This window comes from Branchiostoma floridae, chromosome 1 (genome assembly GCF_000003815.2).
Source record: "Branchiostoma floridae strain S238N-H82 chromosome 1, Bfl_VNyyK, whole genome shotgun sequence".
NCBI classification, from domain to species: Eukaryota; Metazoa; Chordata; class Leptocardii; order Amphioxiformes; family Branchiostomatidae; genus Branchiostoma; species Branchiostoma floridae.
This window is the reverse complement of record NC_049979.1, coordinates 3,793,037-3,815,466: the sequence shown is the minus strand read 5'-3', so window position 1 is coordinate 3,815,466 and position 22,430 is coordinate 3,793,037. Positions and strand designations below refer to the sequence as shown.

General features: G+C 43.3%; 2 protein-coding genes across 5 annotated transcripts; one reads left to right on the top strand and one right to left on the bottom strand.

Moving 5' to 3' along the window:
• Positions 1–167: 167 nt before the first annotated feature.
• On the bottom strand, positions 168–4,734 carry LOC118430002 (protein lin-52 homolog). Of its 4 annotated transcripts, none has more exons than XM_035840709.1 (7): positions 4,512–4,734; positions 4,192–4,248; positions 3,060–3,206; positions 2,572–2,603; positions 1,934–2,009; positions 1,617–1,700; positions 168–1,053 (listed from the first exon to the last, which is right to left on the bottom strand). In XM_035840709.1, the coding sequence occupies exons 2-7, from the start codon at positions 4,208–4,210 to the stop codon at positions 917–919; spliced, it is 495 nt and encodes a 164-aa protein (XP_035696602.1). In that variant the 5' UTR covers positions 4,211–4,248; positions 4,512–4,734; the 3' UTR covers positions 168–916. The 4 variants fall into 4 exon arrangements, with proteins under 4 accessions (XP_035696602.1, XP_035696584.1, XP_035696592.1 ...); XM_035840691.1 differs by having other exon boundaries at positions 2,548–2,603; positions 4,192–4,253; positions 4,509–4,731; XM_035840699.1 differs by having other exon boundaries at positions 2,548–2,603; positions 4,198–4,248; positions 4,512–4,731.
• A 1,037-nt stretch (positions 4,735–5,771) lies between these two features.
• LOC118429970 (probable methylmalonate-semialdehyde dehydrogenase [acylating], mitochondrial) lies at positions 5,772–19,626 on the top strand. Its single transcript, XM_035840620.1, has 16 exons — positions 5,772–5,870; positions 6,956–7,009; positions 7,431–7,505; positions 7,962–8,123; positions 9,532–9,610; positions 10,426–10,549; positions 10,677–10,707; positions 11,005–11,152; positions 15,635–15,699; positions 15,987–16,043; positions 16,233–16,292; positions 16,976–17,105; positions 17,502–17,683; positions 18,021–18,200; positions 18,624–18,722; positions 19,161–19,626. Exons 1-16 carry the CDS (start codon positions 5,832–5,834, stop codon positions 19,260–19,262), a joined length of 1,587 nt encoding a protein of 528 aa, XP_035696513.1. The 5' UTR covers positions 5,772–5,831; the 3' UTR covers positions 19,263–19,626.
• The last annotated feature ends 2,804 nt before the right edge of the window (positions 19,627–22,430 follow it).

Genomic DNA, 22,430 nt, shown 5'->3' with positions numbered 1-22,430 from the left:
GGTAGAGACTACCACATACTCTGGCAACACCTAGACAAGGTTTTACACATAGTACAGGCAAGCAGTCTGTCTACCCGGTATGGAATGAAAAAGTCAACTGTGCTCTGTGGATGACAATGAAAGCTTCTGTCCCTGGCATACTGGTTTTTTTTTTTGTAAAAAAAAACAAAAAGAATGTGCCATGCAAAACTCAAAAGTATGAATTCAGAGCTAATTTTGCAGCAGAACACCATTTTAAACACAGGTTGCAGCAACTGAAATATTTGCACCTTCCTCAGGGCAATTCCCTGGATTAAACTGAAAGACAGAGGACTAGGAGTGTTGTAGTAGGAAGAAAACTACAGGAGCTAATGAAGCTCCTGATGGACAGGATAAAGTGGAGAGAGTTGAAGACATACTGATTGCAGCTGCTAGGTGTCCAAAACACTACCACGACTAATAATTTGCTGGAAGATGACAGACAGTTATCCAAAGCATCGGTTGAATAAAACACTTAGTTTTGTACAGCACAACTTTGCAGTATAAATACACAAGATTACATGTGTTAATATTTAGTCATATGTAAGTTTTTACACACTGGTTTATATGCTGATAAAAAGTAATTTTGTGAACTGTTTTTACATGTTATAAGTACAGAGGTTAGTTACAGAAGAACATTGGGCCAAACCAGTTTGTTTTTCTTATTCTCGGAATACTTTTAGAAAATATTCTGCAGAGATAAAAATTGACGACTAAGATGAACACCAGGTCTGACTGTATTCATCTCTTGAAACTTTGTGCACCAATGCTTAGTCTTTCTGACTCTGCGATTAAACTTTATGTTTATGGATTTATTAAAATCTTGATTCCGAGAACTAACAAATCAAATAGGTGTGGCCCTGTGTAAGAAAGTAAAAGCATCTTGAGTGAGGCCCGATCATTTCCTCTTGGCCTGCGTGTGTGTCTGAGGTTGTTGTGACGGCTTCTGGAGCGGCCTGTGTTGGTGGGAGTGAGACGATGACGACGGATTCTTCTCCAAGATGTTCAGGAACTTTCCTCTGGTCATTTCACGTGCTGGTGGAGAAATGTACGTCAATCAGGAATGATTTGTTCCTTTTGTATTCTTCATTGTTTTGTTGCAAAGTAAGTAACACAAAGAAATACCAAGGATCCTGATTTAAATCACTAGTATATGTTAACAAAGTAGAAACACAAATCAATATGAGAAGCACATTAATCAAACAAACCACACACACCAAAACAAAATAACAAAAACAAATTGTTCTTATACAGAACATAACCAAAGCAGATACAAATTACACAGGTTAAAGCCCCTATCACACAGACCACGGCCTCATGACCTCCAGACCATGGTTTGGAGTAAGGTCATCTGTGGTTGGCGAGGATGCTTAAGTGTCTTTGAAAATTGCCTGTGCCATCCGACTATAAATTTTGAAAAGTCAAACTCAGGAAAATCATATTCTTATTACATATGTCAGAGGAGAGACCTGGTGTTACAAAAGACAACCCAACCAGCACTAGCTCAGTTGGGAGTTGTCAGAAGCAAAGATGTAGAAAGTTCCTGCATGTGTGACGGAGGCTCACAGAAACAGAGTTACACTGTCCGCCCGACTCACCCTCGTCCAGCCCCAGCTGGTAGGCCAGGTTCTGCAGCCCCCGCACCTTCTCCATCAGGTTAGCTGTGGTCAGGCTGCCGAACTCTGCAACAAGAAAAAGGGCAAGTCATTAATGGCCTAGAGTGACAGGTAGCAGTATGTAAGGTGAGAATTGCCTTTGGTCTCCTTTTAAGGAAAGCCATACCACGAAATTGCTAAAGAACCTGTTACAATAAGCTTGTTCCCAGTTTGAAGTTGTTTGTTTGTTGTCCTTACCCTGTAGCATGCACTCTGACAGGAAATGTTTGTTTACTTGTTTGTTTGTTTGTTGTTCTTACCCTGTAACATGTCGATGTCGTCCTTCTCCAGCTCCTGAACCCACTTGGGTGTGGCTGAGGCACTTCCTGCCAGGGGCTGGACATGGAACACAGAAACACAAGTTAACTACACTGTCCTGGGACTGTTGCTACCTTCAATGGCCTTCAAAACAGATATTTTCAAAAATCTTAGTCAAGGACACTTTCTAGAAGTGGTGTCACACAGCAGAAATGGCTTGTCTGGTGAGTCTGGTAACAATATGACTGGTATATATAGTTCTGGTCTTTTACAAAGGTTATTTCCATCAGAGCTTTACAATCTATTTACAATCATCTCTTAACTGAGACAGGGGTGCCATAGACTCTTGGCAACTTATGATCCACTGCTCACTGAGTCACGTGTTCTACCTGCATAACATGACATCAAAGTCTTTGCTAAAGACTGGTCAGCGTTAGTCTGAAAAATTTGGTAAGTCCAATTTTTGTGTTGGAAACCACAGTTTAACTTTGATCCATGACCATTCTGGTTAGCTTACATTAGTTGGGTGTTAGCAAGCCAGGAAGGTGCCCAGGTTAGGAAACTGTCAACAGTATGAAGTAACATTACTCATGTTACTGGAGAGAGGGATACTTGCCTTGCCTGGTAAGTTTATACTTACAGATTTGTAAGCAAACTCCGAGACACCGGGTACTGAAATAGAAGGGGACAAGTGTCAGGTTGACAGTCTATAATGACATGGTAACAGACTTGTGGCTTCTACAATACAAAAAAGCATCAAGTTCAATCCCATTCCCGGGTAGGGCATCTCGGTAGAGGCTGTCTTTGGGAAGGGAGGAAAGGGACATAAAATGGGGCTCCCATGGTTGAAGAGTTGCCTAGAGCACGCAACCATTTTCTCTAATGATATGCCTCGCTACTGAAACAGCGAGAAAACTTGCTGCCCTCTGTGCTAGAACAGGGCACTACAAAAGTTTGACCTCTCTGCTCGGGCCAGAGTTCCAGCAAGACCTGGTCCAGCCGCTCCAGGCTCAGCAGAGAGGTTACACACAAGCATGGAAGCACAACACATACAGACACACCACATACACACACACTACATACACGCACACACCACACACATACACACACGTACACCACCCTACTCACTCTGCTCTGGCCAGAGTTCCGGCGAGGCCCTGTCCAGCCGCTCCAGGCTCAGCAGAGAGTCCACGTCCCCCGACTGGTTCAGCTCTGCGTGGGCGTCCGAGTCCGACGCCGAGTTTGCGGTACCGCTTTCGGCAATCTCCATCATTTCTGGGAAACGTACCAGCATTATAGTACATGTAGGGAAGTTCTGCCTGGTGTAGCATATCTCAAATTACAGTCTTTTGAGCTGTTTTGCAGGTAGTAGTATTACATGCAGTGTAGTCAAGCAAGTGACCACCTCTACAGAAGGGCCATCTGGCCACTGTGACACCTTTTGCTTGTCCCTTCGGATGCAATTTTCCCTGGACAGTATGCCCCCAGACCCACTAGGATTGTCGCACCTTCGGCACTCCATGTGCATGGAAATTTTGTCAGCAAATGTTTGCCCCCCGACATACGAAATTTGCTGCCCCCGCCTCTGTCAGAACAACGAAGGGCTGATCTGTGATCATGTAATTCCATAGTCTCTAACTTACTATATATATATGTGGGTTGCTTGAAAAATAGAAATTGACTTAAAGCAAATTATTTTTTGCCAGAGAATTTTAGTGCACTCTGGACTCTCAGAGGAGTTACCATTTGCTGACCAAGTCCTCAAAATTAAGATATTCTCCGTACTTGTCCGCCAGGTGCCCAAGCTACAATTTACCTGCCAGGGGTGCAAGTCAGTTATCAAATATGAAATATTTAAATCAATCAAATTATACATGTAAACAATCATATCCTTCGGACAAGATAAAGGACCACACGGCTCTCAGGTCTGATAAGGGACACAGACCGACAGAAACTGCTGTATGATATGTACTACTAATCTACTCCAGCCGTGGTCAGTTATATCAAGGAGGTTATATTCAACCTCCTTGGTTATATACTAGACAGAGGTCAAAACCCGGAGCACTATAAAAACTCTACGGTGCTGTTCTACGTCCTTCTCTAAAACTAAACACAGTGGGAAATACTAGGAAAACGGGGCATCAGATCCCTCTACCCTGTCCACACGACTGTGTCCATGAGAGATCTCCCCGCTAGCGGAGATCCCGAGCGGGGATTAAGAGAAAGATTCAACACGACGCAAACACAAAATTGGAAATACCCGCACTTGCCGACGCCATCTTGGTCAGGTCACGTGACCAGAGGGGCAGGGTCCTATTTTGGAGCACGTCACCGGAATGTACTGCGCCTGCGCGAAAAGTATAGACATGCTAAACCCTTACCGTTTAGCGGTTTACTAAAGGGCCGCATTTAAGAAAGTACGTGCGTATATAAGGGTAAAACTCCGTGTACGTTTTACACGAAACCATGTCTCTAACATATACTGTGCAACAAGCGGGATTTCAATGCAACGTTGACCAAACCAAGCCCCAAACTAACAGGGTTTGCGCAGGCGCAGTACGTTCCGGTGACGTGCTCTATTTTGGGGTTCTGAGTTCCTTTCAGTTCCTAACAGGTGACTAGCGTCTTACAATGGCACACCTGCCGCACTTCTGCAGGGGTCTTAAGTCTGGGCAGGGGCCCAGCGTCTTAAACCGGGAGTAGAAGTCGCGTATGGCGGCAAAATCAAAATTGTAAGTGATGCCAGCAAGGCAGTGTACTGTTGGACGGCCCCAGAACGAGCATGCGGGACACCGAGCTGCCGTTCTGCCTTTGAAGATGCTGCGAAAGCCGCGAAAGTCTCCAAACAGATCCTACAAGCAGACTCAGACAATTTTTTAACCTCCTTGGACAAAACAAATGTTTAATGTGATAAAAACTTTCTTTCTTTCTTTTTTCTTTCTTTCTCTCTTCCTCTTTCTATCTTTCTTTCTATTTCTCTCTCTTCCTTTCTATCTTTCTCTCTCTTGCTTCAGTGTCTCTCTTCCTCTTTCTATCTTTCTTTCTAATTCTCTTTCTTTCTTTCTCTCTCTCTCTCTCTCTCTCTCTCTCTCTCTCTTTCTTCTTTTTCTTTCTTCGAATTGCAGCAACACAGTACACCAGTGGGTACATGTATCATGCACATTCAACACATTTACAGTGCCGCATGATGATATCAAATAAAAGAAACAACAAATGTTTATTTGCATTAAAACACATTTAAAATTCCATATAATACATGGCTAAAATATAAATACAATTAAGATTTAATAAAAAGCATAGTGAATCAATTCCATGGAAAGGTGGCTCATTTGGCATCATAATGAATGAATGAAGACCTTTCAATGATTGCAATTTTTTCCACACCAGGCTAAGTACAGGTCACAACCAGACATATACTAAAGAGACACAGAAGATCCCTGGAATAAGAGAGGTAAGGTATTAGACATTACTTTACTATAATAAAATGTTTGTGAACTTTATAACTTCTTGGAAGCATGACAAGCATCATCCTAGGCCAAAACCTCCATAACCAAACGCGACGGGGAAACGTCCAGTCCGACGGAGAAAGTGCACGGGGAAACGTCCTCATACCTTTTTTCTTTCACAAGTCGAAACCTGCCGAACTAAATCAAATGGTAACTTTTTCGTGCAACCAAGGATAAAAGCTCGTTGGTGCCAATACTCAAAACTCCTTGTGAAAAAACCTTGTCCAGAACTTTGACTCATATTGCAGACGGTAACCATGTTCCGGGGACCGTGAGCTCCCTGATTGGTCGGTTCAGGGGTGAAGCTGAGGTCATCTACCCTGGCAAGTTGCTGAGCTGGGATCTTTCTGCTGCGTCTATAAACGCGTCTGAGGTCCTAAAAACCGCCTTAAAGATGGCTTCACTCGCCAGAACAACGCTACTGCCGTTGAGGGTGAGTAAACGGAGCTCTCGGTACTGCATGGACGGATTTCTGTCCACGACAGGCGTGTCAAAAGGCTGTGCGGGTATCTGTGGCTGTGAGAAGCATGGTGATGTGTGCGTAGCATGGGGAGGGGGGCGTAAAAGGTGGGGATGTAGGACCGAAACTTCCTGAGCTTGACACATAGTTTATCACAATGTAGTCCGTCTCTAACACGTCCAAAGTTGTTTTGTGTAATCTTGTACTGTGTAGACTGTTGTTACAAAGCTAATGAGGCCTGCAATATCAAGTTACCCGTCACATGGATATCAGGGGGCCTTGTCCTCAATCTACGCGCTGATTGGTCAAACAAACCCACCCCACGAATGTTGTCTTTCCTCCTTGCGCAATGCTAAAATCATACCTGCGAAATCCTGTGATTGTCAGTTCTGTTTAGCCTTAAGTTTCTGTACACATTGGATTAGGTCCTTTTCATTGTCCTGTACAACTCCCATTGTATACATTTTACCCTGTCATACCCCCCCCCCCCCTTAGGTAAATGTTATCATTATCATGCCAATGTCGAATTACTGTAAATGCATTTAAGTCGCCGGGATTAAATTTCGCAGCAGCAGGAAAAATGACTTTTTGCGGTGGTTTTAATTTCGCAGTAGCACCATGCACTGTAGTATCTTAATGCCCTGGAGAAATGTTCGCGGTGGTTTTAAATTCGCAGTGAGATGGCCAACGCGAAAACCGCGAACATAAATCCACCGCGAACATTTCTGCATTTACAGTATTATTCATTATTGAACTGATAAGTAGGAGAAATGCAGTTGTGTTGTGCATCCTATCTTAACATCACAACTAGTTTGTATTTTTTTCATCTTACGTTACTTGTAGCGAATCAACCAAATTTGGCTTAATTACCCTCCTAGATTTTAGCCTAATATGTAACATAGGGGCCTTATGGGGTTCTTCTAATTGTAAAATAAAGTGCTGTTGGAACCCCCATTCAGACCCTCCCCCATATGCATTCTGTCCCTCCCACCCAGATGCCATCCATTAATCAATGTTGTATAATGAAGCTGACAGGAAGAGTTTCTCTTCCCCTCCAGACTGCAGCAGTGCTGAGACTGACGGGGTCTCGCCTGTACGCATCCAGTTCTGCGGTGAGTAGCAGACTGGCTCGTTTGTTACAGCTGACACGAGCGCTGACAGGGCTCTAACTTCATTATATTAATATGTGTATCGGTGCACCAAGGAGGTCAGCTCATCCAAACCTTAAGGTTGGGTGTACAGGAAAGATTTTGGGCACATAACATAGATTGAAGAAGAATGTCTGCTTAACCTTCTTAAATTTTCAAGCTTGAAAAATTGCACTGGTATTTCCAGACCTGTAGATACCTACACAGAAGTTATTATGATTTCAAGGTTGACTTCTTTTCATCAAAGGAGTTTTATAATAATATCATCAGATAGCTTCCTAACTTATGCTACCGGTAGCTGGTGGTATTTTAAGCCCTTAGATTGAAAAGCGCCGCACACATTCCTACTCTTGTTTCTAACTGCACTTTCCATATCTACCTCCAGCCCACAACCAAACTCTTCATCAATGGTCGGATGGTGGAGTCACAGGCCACAGAATGGATCGACGTACACAACCCTGTGAGTACCACACTCTCCGGGGGCTTCAGAAAAGATATCTGTGAATGCAAAAGATTTGTTAATCTACTGATGTTTACAGCAGAAAAGTTAGGAAACAGAAATGCATTGTACTAAGGAACATCCTGATTTTTGGAGCAGGCAAAGGAAAGGCAATATAGTTACAATACCAGTCCTGTGCACCAGGGTTCTGGTATTTTGGACCTTTACCTAATTGATTGTACTGGTACAGTATCGGCACAGTTCTGTGAACCTGTACCAAAAATTTGTTTAGGTAAACAGCTCTTTGTTTGTTGAGTTCATTGTCCATACTGAACTAAATCCAGCTAAGTATCATTTACTTTTATTCTGTGATCCTGAAGAAGAGTGGATGTCACGTCCGGAATTAGATCTCTGTGTTCTAACCAGTTGTAGAGATTGAGTTGTAGTTGAATTTTATTCTGTCCCTGTCTGCTTTAGGCGACTAACGAGGTGGTGACGAGAGTTCCCAAGTCGACCCAGGCGGAGATGCAGGCGGCGGTGGACGCGGCGAAGGCGGCGTTCCCAGCCTGGTCGGAGACAACCATCCTCACACGCCAGCAGGTCATGTTCAAGTTCCAGCAGTTCATCAAGGAAAACATGGTGGGTACCGGGGTGTTTGTTTGTTTATCTATTTGTTTGTTACTGGTCGGAGACGACCATCCTCATGCAGGGCTCGAAATACACTTTTCAGTTAACTTGCACCTGTGCAAGTTGAGCAAAAGGTAACTTGCACCAAAAGAAACTTACTTGCACAACCCAAAATAGTGAACTGTTAACTCTTTATCTCCTATTCTGAAAATTTGCAAATGTATGTGAGTAAACGGGGATACATAAAGACCACATGTTTGGATACTTTTAAGTATTTGTTTTTCCATAGCACATTTTTTTTTAGTTTTAAATTGTACAGTTTCAAAAAAGATGAATTTAGGCTTAATTAAAGATCAATCCAATGTCTACAACTCGATAAGATCCATAGATTTCTTCTGCATGCCTCGCGATTGACATCCATCACTAATCGCTGGAATGAAGTGGTAGAACAACTCATTACAAGTATAACATGTACATATAACTGGAAAAACCAGTTGAACATTAAAGTCACTAACTTGTATGCAAATGTGACTTAAATGCAAATCAAGGTAAGACAACACCAAAGGGATCTTAAGCATTGTAGAGATGGAATTGTCTTGAAATATTGTTTACCTGGATGTCTAACCTCCATGGATGTCTAACCTCCATGGACAAACTTAGACTTTTTTATCAAGTGTTATTTTCTTTTACCTTTCAATGACAGATAATATTCTTGGTGTTTGTAAGCTTTTTCTAATGTCACAGTGTCAGGTATTAGAGGACAAAAGTAACTTGCACTGGTGCAAGTTTGGTCTAAACTTACTTGCACCACACTAATCTTACATGCACAAACTTGCATATGCATGTGGTATTTCGAGCCCTGTCATGCATCAACAGGTCATGTTGAAGTTACAGCAACTCATCCAGGAGAACATGGCGGGTACTGGATATTGAACTGGGATGAAGGAAATCATTGCAGTAGACTTCATCAGTAGACAGAGAAGAACGCCTTTCTGTCTTTTATTTTCTTCACTTCCATATTAATCTACACAGTTTAAGTGTTCTTACTTTCTTAGACTCAGAAGGTGGGATCATGTGGCATAACTGCAGGGTGTTTGGCCCAGAAGCCAGAAGTAACAAATTTTAACTAGACGCTGTAAGCTAATTGTGGACACACTGAGAGGTACTTCTGCAGTATCTGGCAGTCCAGCGGGACTTGGGTTCCAGTCGGGGCTACACACCTGTGGGCACCGGGGCAAACGAGACTGATAGGGAGGTGGGGCTGACAGATTTGAGCCATTCACACCCAGAGCCACAACCCGACGCTTCTCAATAACTGACATCCACCTTTTTGCAAATGAATGAGATGCATATGAGGCCAGACGTACTGACTTGTCAAATCTCTTCTGTGATTGTTAAGTACTGTTGTTTTCTCTTACAGTCTGAACTTGCCAAAAACATCACAATGGAACAAGGGAAGACGCTGGTGGATGCAGAGGGAGATGTGCTCAGAGGACTGCGTAAGTAGACTTTAAAAAGATCGCTACACAAGCGTCTGAAGAGTTCTGAAGCCTCTTCTGTAAAACTATGTGAATGCTTGACAAGAAACATCACAGATGATCGATATCAATTGTAAGAGTTATGACCTGTTCATCTGTTTGTAAAACTATCCTGGAGATAACTCATGCTGATAGGTCACAATGATAGCCTCACTTCCAAACTTATCCAAAATTCCCATATAGTTGCTTAGCAACCGCATCTCAGAAGTTGGCAAATGAGGAATGCAGGTGGCCATGTACCTGCACAACATGCTCCTTCCTTGTTTATTGAAATGTGACAAGGTTCCTAGTGTCAGTATCATCTGGCCTCTGATCAAATGAGAACAAAGGCAGAGATAGGGGTAGACACGGAGACAAGTCGAAAATCTCCAAAAGAAGTGCCCAGTTGGAGTCTATTTGAAAGAGAAGTACTTATTGATGGCCAGTTCTACTGTCAGAAAAGTTGTCCATACATCTGTGCAAAAGCTTAGGGTGGGGCCCATCTCCATTTCAAGTAGCCCCTGGGCCACACATTTGAGCAAGCTACTACAGCAGGTCTGCTGGTAGTAATGTGTGTTCCATACTCTTCCTCATTGGTGCTGAGTACTAAGCAGAGAACGCAGCATGTACCATTTTTAAAGTCTTTGGTATGACTCGGCCGGGGATCAAACTCATGACCTACCGAATGCAAGGCAAACACTCTACCCACTCGGCCATTGCACTGGTTATAAACCAGACAGTTTCAAACAGTTCTACTGTGGTGTTTTTGAAAGTCTGTTTGCTCTATCTGTTCCCAGAGGTGGTCGAGCACTGTTGCAGCATCCCATCGCTACAGCTGGGGGAGACCATGGCAGGCATTGCTAAGGACATGGACACCCACACGTTTCGGCTCCCCCTAGGGGTGACGGCCGGAATTACACCGTGAGTGGGTTCTGCAGATGTCCTGATCTTTGACTGATGTAACTTTTTGGATCTTACTTATACTTAGAGTTGCCTGCTTGATATTAATTTGTGTCTTACATCTGCAGTTTTCGTCTGTTTTCTCCAGGTTCAACTTCCCTGCCATGATTCCGCTCTGGGTAAGTTTGAACTCTTGTGCACAGAAGAAAATAGTTTTTACACTCAACTAGTATATGATAACTTGAATGCACAGTCCTTATTGGTACAGCCTGTGGAAGACTAAATTTTTTTTTAGCTTAGGGTTGTTGTTGTTTGTTGTAGATGTTTCTCATGACGACCGTGTGCGGGAACACCTGCGTGATGATTGTTGTTTGTTGTTGTTGTGTGTTGTTTGTTGTAGATGTTTCCTATGGCAGTTGTTTGCGGGAACACCTGCGTGATGATTGTTGTTTATTGTTGTGTGCTGTTTGTTGTAGATGTTTCCCATGGCAGCTGTTTGCGGGAACACGTGCGTGATGAAGCCGTCTGAGCGAGACCCTGGCGCCACCATGATGCTGGTGGAGATGGCGAAGGAGGCGGGACTTCCTGACGGAGTCGTTAACGTCATCCACGGACAGCACGATGGTAGGGGCAATCAATCTATCAACCTATCAAGCAGTTAAGCAGATGTTAGTCATTCTGTATCTGTATCTATATAGGTGGTATAACTGCCCTTCGGCGTAATACACCAGCATTGCAGGCACGTGGCGCGGAAGCAGCTGATTTATATTACACTGTCACACCTAGCTTTTGCACATCTATCATTGAGTGTACATTACCAAAGGTGTAGGATATTTTTATACTTTATTCCTTGTCAGCCATGTCAGCTACCCTGTAGCTGTACAGTGTTGTGTTGTGTGATTTCAGAAAGCATTAATCAAATCATTAGTAAGAACTCACCAATCAATGATTAGCTGGTACAAAAAAATTTTGTCCCAAGAAAAATAACATAGGTTTTGCTATTGCAGACCTTTAAAAACCCCATTCCAGGGGCACATACTGCTGATAAACCAATCAGAGCACTTATTTGCAGTCACATGATCAGAACAGTGGTATAAAATCAAAGGAAGAGATTCATTGGATAAATCATGCCATGAAAAGCTGAAAACTTGACTACTTACCTTGTTTTTTTGTGTTATTTAAGTTCACCACATACTTTTTGTAAATTTTTTTTTCTTTTTTTTTCGACCGACTGCCCTAATATTTTTCTGAAAAAATCCGAGAACCAAGAAATTAAATTGGTGTGGCCTAAAGAGAAAATGGGCTGTTTGAAGTGATTTTAATTTAGCAGTAAGAAACAAATGGGCAAGCAGGCAGGACACAGATTGAACAAAACATTTCGCGGCGGTTATAAGTTCACGGTAACGTGATTGATTGGAAAAAACACAAACCTTTAATTAAACTACTACGGACATCTTCCATTTTACAGTTACGTTCTACAGGTATGTGCTAACTAGACTTGCTCCATTGTCAGCCTTGTCAGGTATGATAATAAGGCTGAAACCCGATCTGTGTAAATGAGGCCCTTGACAAACACCTACTCCTATATGGGCAGTTGGGCAAGCGGCTCCACCGCCAAATTTGGGGACACAATTCACAGAAGAATTGACCTGTGGCATCTGCCTGGAGCTGTTCACCAGGCCCAAGGTGCTGCCCTGTCAGCACACCTTCTGTCAGGACTGTCTACAGGACCTTGCAGGGAGGGCAGGGGCCTTCCAGTGTCCAATCTGTCGTCAGCAGGTCAGGCTGCCACCCCAGAGGGTCCCAGGTTTGCCAGACAATCTCATCGCAGCAAATATGTGTGAGAGGCTGCAAAACCAGGCTACACTGTCAGGGGAAACAAGGGAACAACCCCAGTCTGGAAACAGGTGCAGCTTTCACCCCTCAGAGGAAGTCAAGCTCTACTGTAAGCAGTGTAATGTGCCAGTTTGTATTGAATGTTGTGAAGAGGACCATGACGGACATCCAACCACGGGCCTTAGAAAAGCTGCACAGGAAAGGAGATGCACGGTGCAGGCTGTAATCAATAAGGGGAGGAACATTTTGGAAAGTTACTGCAGCTTCATCAGAGATCTTGAGAAAAAAGAGAAAACGCTGAATGACCAGAAACAGCAGAGAGACAACAACATTATTCAGGCCTACAACCAAATGGTGCAGAAACTCACAGAGAGAAAAGACCACCTCTTGTCTGAATCACAACAAAGTCACGGAGAAAACCTGGACAGGATACAGACTGAAAGGGACAGAGTGTCGGCAGATAGCAACAAACTGTCTGCTGCCTGTGATCAAGCAGAACAAGAACTGCAGCAGGGATGGGTCGAGTTTCTCAGTCAGCAAACTGCTTTGACAGATGTGGTAGGAAAGTACAGAGGAAAAGCAGCACCAACTTCTGTACAAACCCAGCCTGCTGTATTTCAACCCACAGACACCCCAGTGCCAGTATTGGGACATGTGACGGTCCAGTCTCTCTCATCTGCACCAATCACAGCAGCACCTGCACCAATACCAGCAGAACCTGTACCTATACCAGCATCACCTACACCAATCCCATCAGCACCTGCACCACTCACAGCATCACTTGTGTCTAGCAATGATTCAGCAAGGGGCACAGGTAATCCGCATGATAATCAGCCACAGAGGATAACATTTGGTGGAAAGGGATCAGAAATAGGACAGTTTAAGAGCCCACGTGGTGTTAAAGTATCAGATGAAGGGGAGATTTTTGTAGCAGACAATGGGAACCAGAGAATCCAAGTCTTCACCCTACAGGGAACATTTCTGAGGCAGTTTCCAACAGTCCGGGTCCGGTCAGGTGAAAGGAAGATGTGGCCATATGATGTGGCCATGGACGGGGAGGGGAACCTGTGGGTGGTGGGGAAGATATACTGTGCCGAACTTGCTGTGCAGTACAACAAACAGGGCGGTATGCTGAGGAAGCTCGACCAACAGATAACATGGAGGTTCAGTTCTAGTGGATTTGCTGTGGACACCAGGAGGAACCACATCCTCACCACACAAACCACACGAGTAGGGGACAATCAACATGGTGAAGTTTTGGTGTACAGGCCAGATGGGACACTTGTGAGAACTGTGCTTCTGCAGCAGGGGATGGAGTACCCACGGTACATCACTGTGGACGGGGAAGGGAACATTCTTGTGTCTGACTTTTGGAACAACTATGTCTATGTGTACAACGAGGATGGACATTTTCTGTTCCAGTTTGGAGGTAAGGGAAGTGGTGAAGGTCAGCTGTATCATCCCCGTGAGATCTGTACAGACAGGGCAGGTAACATCATCGTGGCAGACTGGGGAAACAGCCGTGTGGAGATGTTTGACAAGACAGGAAAATTCCTCAAACACATCACTACTCTCACGGGGCAGCAGCAGGTTGTTGCCATGGCACCACAGGGACAGATGATAGTGACAGATGCAAAGAACAACACTGTCTCCATATTTCACACCTACTGAACTTGAGTCAGGCGTGGAGCAAACGTTTCCACACTGTAGCCTCACTGAGGAATAATTTTGTTTTACAAACGTAGTTTTACAGCAAATACGTTGTTAATATGTCAACACATGTCAACAAAGCAATTTTCTGTGATTTTATTCTTTAAGCTCAATAATGACGTAGGGTATGCGCATGTGTAGCTATTGTAGATTTTGTTCTGTGCTACATATACAGTTGATATTGTGTTTGTTTATTCTTTATTTAACTAGGGTGAAAGCATATTGCCTGGCGGCAATTTATTGTGTTGAGGGCAATTTGTACAGGTGACATACACCTATATTATAGACCCTCACATTATGATGAATTCAGATAAAATGAAAGCATCCCCATCTTTGTTATCATTCTTCATATTGATTTTCATTTTGTTGAATTGTACATGAAAGCTGTAACTCAGTAGAAGTCATGATCAGAGGTTAGCAAATAACTTGATGTTTTGCGTAGTGTTTTCTATTTTCAATAGAAAAGGATGTATCAAGGATGTTAAAAAAGGATGTCTGAAGTTTGATGTTGATTAATTCACATCAACTTGAGATAGAAAGGGGCTGCTTTGTCTCTGTCAGCAGGGCTAGCCCTTTGTAATAGCCACAGGCTAGTTGGGCAGCCCTGGCTCCTCGTGCTGAACAGCCAAACCAATAGAAATATAAATAAAAGGCTCCGATATAAACAGCTATATCTGTCCACGACAGATTATGCAAAGCGGTGGAAAAATGATTGGTGTATTCAAAGTGAGACCAAAAGAAACAGATTATTTCAAACAGTTGCCATGATTTTGCAGAGCTTTTATTATACAGAATACAATCAAAAGACTTTATTTCTGGAATATCGAAACCCACTGATTTTGCAGAACGTGGGACAGTTCATTAACCACTGCCTTCAAAGAAGAAGCTTAAGTCTTCGCCCACGTGCACAATAGTAAGTATAGTGCCATAGACACTGTGGTAACTTGATGAATATGTACTCCAGTACTAGTACAGTGGAAGCCAGTTAATTGCACATCGGATAAACGCACACTTCTGTTAACTGCACGGAATCCCAGAATCCCAAACCGGTGCGGTCCAGCTAGATAACTTCGCATTGTTGCACCAGCCGGATAATTGCACTAAATTCACTGGCAAATAGGCCGTGCAAATAAGCGGCTTCCACTGTACTTTAATTTGAAGTTGATGATGTAACGTTACATGTTATAAGCCGTTGGGCATGATTGTATTAACATGATGTTGTATTAACCAGGCAGAACAAACCCTGCCCCTGTACTGTGACACACCTCAGGCTGGTGCCATACCTGCTGGTGTTCAACCAGGGAGCACACAGAACTTAGTTTTGATCAGTTTTGATGTGACCTTCTTCATTTCACCAGCACCAGCATTTAAGCTCACCCTGTCTGCAGTTGATTTCTAAGCTGCTAGGTGGTGCACTTACTTGTTGACCTTGATTTGCTTCTACACTGTGACACAGGTTATGGGTATGTATCTCACAGAAAAGAAGCCTGTATCACTTTTTTTCAAAACTTTCATATAAAACCATTTAGTACTGATCAAGAGACGTGCTCTTTGTTTCAGCTGTGAACTTCATCTGTGACAACCCTGACATCAAAGCCATCTCCTTCGTGGGTTCTGACACCGCCGTGAGTTCCTTACTTCACAGTTCTGCTCTTATCTTTGAAATTGATTACTTCAATTCTGGAAAGACAATAGAAGTACATGTATGGAATCTCTGATCTGTCTTTGTTAGCTTCTGGTAGCATTGGTCAGATTGAAAGTTGAGTTACTTCTACATCAGTATTGATGCTAAAGAAGGCAACAATTGTAGTTGAAAATGTTCAGAAAAACAAACTTTGTATCAGGTGAATCTAGATATCATTCTACAGCAATGTGAAAGATCTTATGGGTAACATTGTGTTTTTCTATGTAGGGCCAGTACATCTATGAAAGGGGGTCCAAAAACGGGAAGAGAGTTCAATCCAACATGGTAAGTACTAGAATGTTTCCTTTTTACATTTTTACAAGTTATTGCCAGAATTCTTACTTGCAGAAAGCAGTAACATAGTCAACTTTCTCCTTACTTTCAAATTTGTATTGGTAATATTTGGCAAAGCCTTATAGTATAAAAAGGTTGTTCCAGAAAGCCTTTTAAATGTGTTGATGTTTTGTTTGACAGGGAGCGAAAAACCACGGAGTGATCATGCCAGACGCCAACAAGGAGAACACACTTAACCAGGTAGGAACATCAGGTGGGGTGCAGAGATAGGGCTGGGGCTGGGGCTAAATCAGGAGCACACAGAACATTATTATTTACTCTTACATCTTAATGTAGCCTACTTTATGTCACTATCACATACTCACCAGACATGCACACTACTGCAAAGGGTCGCAGTCCTTAGGAAGGGATATGTCGAACCCTGTGTGAAACACAACACAGAACATGATCCTCCCGAGTCCCGACCCTGGTTTTCCGACATGCCCTGCTGTGCCATGCGGGGGATGTTGTATTAGCCAGGCAGAACAAAGCCTGCTCCTGTACTGTGACACACCTCAGGCTGGTCCATGTCTGATAGTGTTCAAGCCTGGAGCACACAGAACTTACTAATCAGCATTGATGAAGTATACTTTATACATAATGTATGGTGCTCTCCACGGTTGTGTTTGTGGTGAGGGTTTTGGGAAGGGGAAGGGTTAGGGTTAGGAGTAGGAGTAGGGTTAGGGTTAGGGTCAGTGTTAGGGTTAGGGGTAGGGTAGCGCTAGGGTTTGGGCAAGTGAACCATTTTGTTTCCCCCTGCAGCTGTGTGGAGCAGCGTTCGGAGCAGCAGGCCAGCGATGTATGGTGCTCTCCACGGCCGTGTTTGCGGGTTAGGGTTAGGGTTAGGATTGTGGCTAGTGAACCATGTTGTTTTCCCCTTGCAGCTGTGTGGAGCTGCGTTCGGAGCGGCTGGCCAGCGATGTATGGCGCTCTCCACGGCCGTGTTTGTGGGTGAGGCCAGAGAGTGGATCCCTGAACTCATCGAGAGGGCAAAACAGCTCAAGGTCAATGCTGGTAAGTTTTGTACCTGTATCATTTCTCTGACATAGTTAAGCTTCCTTATTTAGTCCCTTACAGAATACCAGGAGTTAAAAAAAAAATTATGTATGAAGAGTCATTTCAATTTTGGCTTTCGTTTTTAGTGAATGATCTGTATATTCTAATTTTTCTAAAGCATTCAAAAAATTATTGAAAGGCATGGCAATTCCCATAGAGGCTTCTTTCTTAAACCAACTTAATTTCAAATCCAGATGACACAGTCGTGCAAGTTTGAGGATATGCACCAGTGTGAGTGGGTCTAACCAAACCAAAACCATCTCTTATGCAACTTATATTTACCAACTTTAAGCACAGCGCTGGTGTGTTATACCATGAGACAGTTCACTAATCTTGTGTACGCTGTGTGTCCAGGTGACCAGCCGGGAGCAGACCTGGGTCCACTGATCTCGCCCGAGGCGAAGCAGCGCGTGTGCGACCTGGTGCAGAGCGGCGTGGAGCAGGGCGCGGAGCTGTTGCTGGATGGGCGCGACGTCAAGGTCCCCGGCTACGAGAAAGGCAACTTCGTGGGTCCCACTATCCTCCACAAAGTCGACGTGAGTGGCCAGATAGGTTTCTTTTTTACACAGTGGTCACCGTGTGGCAGGGCAGTCTCCAGCTAAAAATGTTTTTTCCATCCCACTCATTGTTTTGGAGCCCATGTTGCTGATTTTTCTGGTTAGATATGTCATTTAAGCTTATGAAAGTACATTTCAATAGTTTTTTGGGAAGATATAGTTCCATTCCAAGGAGACAATTTCCATTCTGGGACGATGACGGGACCTACAGACAATGGAGTTCATGCCGCAGTCTGGTCAGTTCAGGTTCCTGTATTTACTCTAAGAAATTCTGCAGCATCTCTTATTTTCTCTTGTCTCCTTGTCTTGTCTGCAGCCGAAGATGAAATGTTACGAGGAGGAGATCTTCGGCCCGGTGCTGGTCTCCATGGAGGTCGACACCCTTGATGACGCCCTGCAGGTCATCAACTCTAACCCCTACGGTAACGGCACCGCCATCTTCACGACCAACGGTGCCACGGCGCGCAAGTTCACCCAGGCCGTGGACGTCGGACAGGTGTGTTTCTTTGTTTGTTTATTTATTTGAAATACAGTAGAAGCCGTTTAATTGTACTCCCCATTTGCCAGCACATTTTGTGCAATTATCCGGATGGTGCAATAAAGTAATTCAGCTGGGCTGCATCACTACTGGACTTTGGGATTTCATGCAATAAACAGAAGTGTGCAGTTATCCGTTATGCAATTAACTGGCTAGTCTAAAACACCTGTTGACACCAGCAAATATAATATGATGAACCTTTGCCTCCACTTCTTGTCACTGTGGTGAGACATGCCTATTCATGGCATATGAACTGACTGCAGAAACAGAAAAATACTAGTTGTACCAAAAACCATACCTTCCTGTTCAAAGAGAAGGAAGATGATGCAATCACTGATAATAGAAAACATTTGACCTAACCATTTTCCCTGCCCCCCCCAGGTTGGCGTGAACGTGCCCATCCCGGTGCCCCTCCCGATGTTCTCCTTCACCGGCTCACGCGGATCCTTCAGGGGAGACACCAACTTCTACGGCAAGGCGGTACGTAACCATGGCAACATTGTAGCAATAGCAACATCATAGCCAAAGCAACCCTGCCACAAAGTTAGAAGTCTAGTTGTATTCAACTTGTACCCTGTTAGGATCATATTTCTTAATATGCAAAACATTTCTTGTCATAATTTGAACCTATTTGCAAATGCTGGGTACTTCACATGTATTTGTAGTTGAGTAAGTCTTCCTTGTACTTGTAATGGGCTGTCATTCCCTCTGTAGTAGAAACCAAACTCATAAGAGTCTTTGAGTTAAGATTTTCTTTTTTTTCTTTTGGTGATGATGACATCAGAAGAGTAATGGATCTAGCATCCACACTGGCCCTCTTCTGCCAAACATATCAATAAGACTAAGAGTACACCACTGGTGATCATGCCCATCTCTATTTGGGTTCTGATTAGACACTCTGGTTTGTTGTTCCTTCAGGGTATCCAGTTCTACACGCAGATAAAAACAGTCACATCGCTGTGGAAAGAGTCGGACGTGTCGCACACCAAGGCGGCCGTCGCCATGCCAGTCCAGAAGTAACTTTCACCTGCGCAGAACATCCTTCCGTCTTAGAAGTAACTCTCACCCGTACCAACCATTCTGCCATCTTAGAAGGAACTTTTACTCACAGAGAAACATCGTGTCATCTGTGAATCACCTTTTACAGAGAACAAAAACCTAATAATTTATAGATTAACAGAATCTGAAACAAAGTTGAAATACAAAGTAGTGTGTCATCCTATTTCTGAAGCAAAATTGAACTTTGATTTTCAACAGAAGAATTCAATTTTTTTACTCTCCAACTTCAGCCTTTGTGTGGAGAACTGCAGTCCAACTTTGCCTCAGAATGATATCTACCACCACGGACAAAGTTTCAACAGATTAACAATTACAGAATCATCCACTGTTGCAGGCTCACTGTTGTTATGCTTGAGAAGGGATGCTGTATATGGATTGAAGAAATTTGCTACGTGTATGTCTCAAGTACCATGTACGCTTCTGAGAGCTTGTAGTAGAGTTGAAATTACCAAAAACTTGTTCTGTCAGAGCAAGGAGGCCTCCTTGGTCAGAGATAACTGAGCATATTTTTCTAGCTGTCCTTGTCTGTGTCATGTTGAAACAGTTGGAACTACTTATTATCAAACCGTAGAGCTGTACCAGGAAAGCTGCATGGGAGAGTTAAAGGTTAGGGGTCAGGGTTCGTGTCTGGGTGTTAGCAGGCAGAAATTACGATTAAGTATTGTCAGTAAGGGACAGTCTCTGCAACCTACCCAGAGAGTTTCTGAAATAACCCTTTTGGAAATCAGTCTGATATAGCATGTTGTCATTTGGATGTTCATGCATTGAATATGATAAAAAACATGACTGCAGTACAGTAGTTTCTACAGCATCAGGCATCCTACTCAACATGGGAATGGCCATAGCCTGTTTCTTACTCTATGTGACATGACTGTATGTACAGATTAGGGAGTTACATCTGACACATGCCTACGCACGTCTTGACTGAGGGGTATTATACTATCATTTGTATTGTAAGTTGATAATGCCTGTAAAAAGTGATAATTGCACCCGTGTGGAAGCGTGCTGGTCAAAAATAGGTTAGAAAATTATCAGCTGCTAATCATGATTCAATCAATTATATTCTTCGTACATTAAAACAGAACAGAGTTTGATACAGATATGTTGATTTTGTCTTGTCCATGTACTGTATTTTAACTGGTCGTCAGTATATACAATGCTGCGTTACCATACAGTCTTAGTGCTGCTAGTCTCGTGACTAGAAAGGTAGCAAAGCAGTGTGTCTTAGGAGGTGAAGTCTGCCATCTCTGATTTCCTTTTTCTGTCCTTTCCAGACTTCAAACTGTCCCTTTCATGAAACAATATGCAACATAAAGCCAGGACATCCCCCCTCGAATAGTGGTCACATCCATCAACCTTTCACTCTTACACAAATCATGACAGACGATAAGTTTCATTTTGTATCAAATATTTTGCAGGTAGTTTATTTTTCCCGCCTCCCTTCCTTCCAGAGGAATTATAGAAGATTTTGCACAGATTTTTCAACCAGAGAATAATAATCTCTACACGGAGTATAATCTACTTTTCTATCTGGTAACAATTCTATCATATCTAATAACAGTTCTACGAGTAGTCATAAGTCAAATTTTGCATCAAGTTGTTTGGCCATCTTCATCAAACAAACAGATACAAGCATAGGATATGTATGGTAGTACTGGAATATATACTTGACATCTTGGAGTGTTTGCAGTGGTTATATTTTTGGAGTTTTCTTGGTACCCCTAGCTACTGAGAAAATGCACTTTCCAATGCATTATCACTGCTGTACTGTACTATTCAGTAGAAAATTTGGGTTAGTCCAACTTTTGTTTTGGAAATTACAGTTCCACTTTATCCAGAATGACTTCTACCCACACAGATGGACTGTCATTGTGGTAATTATTCTGAAAGCAAACCTCTAAAACAGTGAAAACACCATTTTCCATCGTATACAACCCATTGCAACATTAATGCATTTTCCAGTGAAAGGTTAGTTGCTGCTTTGTTACTCTGTTGCATCAACAGATCTACCCTGAATGAGCTCTTGGTCTTTTGCTTACAAAATTGTGGCTATTCTGTCAATTGCAACAATCGTCCTAGCTAGATAAACTTTGTAACACATCAGCCTGCTTTTCATTGAACACACCGATCAATAGGCTTACTCTCCAAGCTGAGGTCGGAATACAGCGGGCTCATTCAACAGCTCAACTTCTAACTCACAGTCATGTGGCCTGTAGGCACAGTTGTGGCTAACATTCAAGCAACAAATGTAGTACTGTGCTAACATGATGAGTTGCAGATAGAAGTGTGTGTCCCTGTATATATACTAACGTAACTCAAAGCAAGCTGCCCACAATTCCATGTCAGGAAAACTGCCAGGCATCACCAGCTAGGGTTGCTGGAAGTTTACTTTAAGTAAAATGGTCCTTTAAGTTTAATAGCTAGCTGGTCATAGAGTAACAAGTTGTACCCAACAGACAAATCTGTATTTTCTTTTTCTCCGTCTGCTAAATAAATGGGTCTGGTACAAGGTAAAGACTATCCCTAGCATGCCATGTTACTGAGGTTTTAGCAGTCACCATTCAACCACTAAAATTTTATCACTCTGAAACCTTGTTCCCACTGCCAAAACCAAACAAGGCCGTGAACAACCTTTCCTCCCGACCACTATTAAAAATCACTGGCTGTGATATTTACAGTACTCCCAGTAGCCTCAGGAAGGACACTGCTGTGTTTACACAAGGCCCCTTCCTGGAAAAACAACATGGTTCCTGGAAGTGGTGATACCAGGATGTTTGGATCCCTGATTACAATCCCTCCCCACGTAACCTGCTGCACACCCCCACATCCTGGATTTTAGCCAGCCTCTCTGTGGGCATTGGCAGAAGTTGTTTGGGGGAGGGGGTGGAGGGCTGTGACAGCAATATTTTCAACTGGGAAGGTTCTAATGCCGGGAAAGGAATATATGCGGAGAATCTTCCTGGCATATATTGCTTTCCCGGCATCAGATACTTCCCGGTTGAAAATTGCGCAACGCCATGCCCTGTCACACAACCCACCCACCCCAACAACTTATGCCAATGCCCACAGAGAGGCTACTGGATTTATGGTAGGCTCCAACGTCTGGGCAGAATAACTGCTGGACTAGAA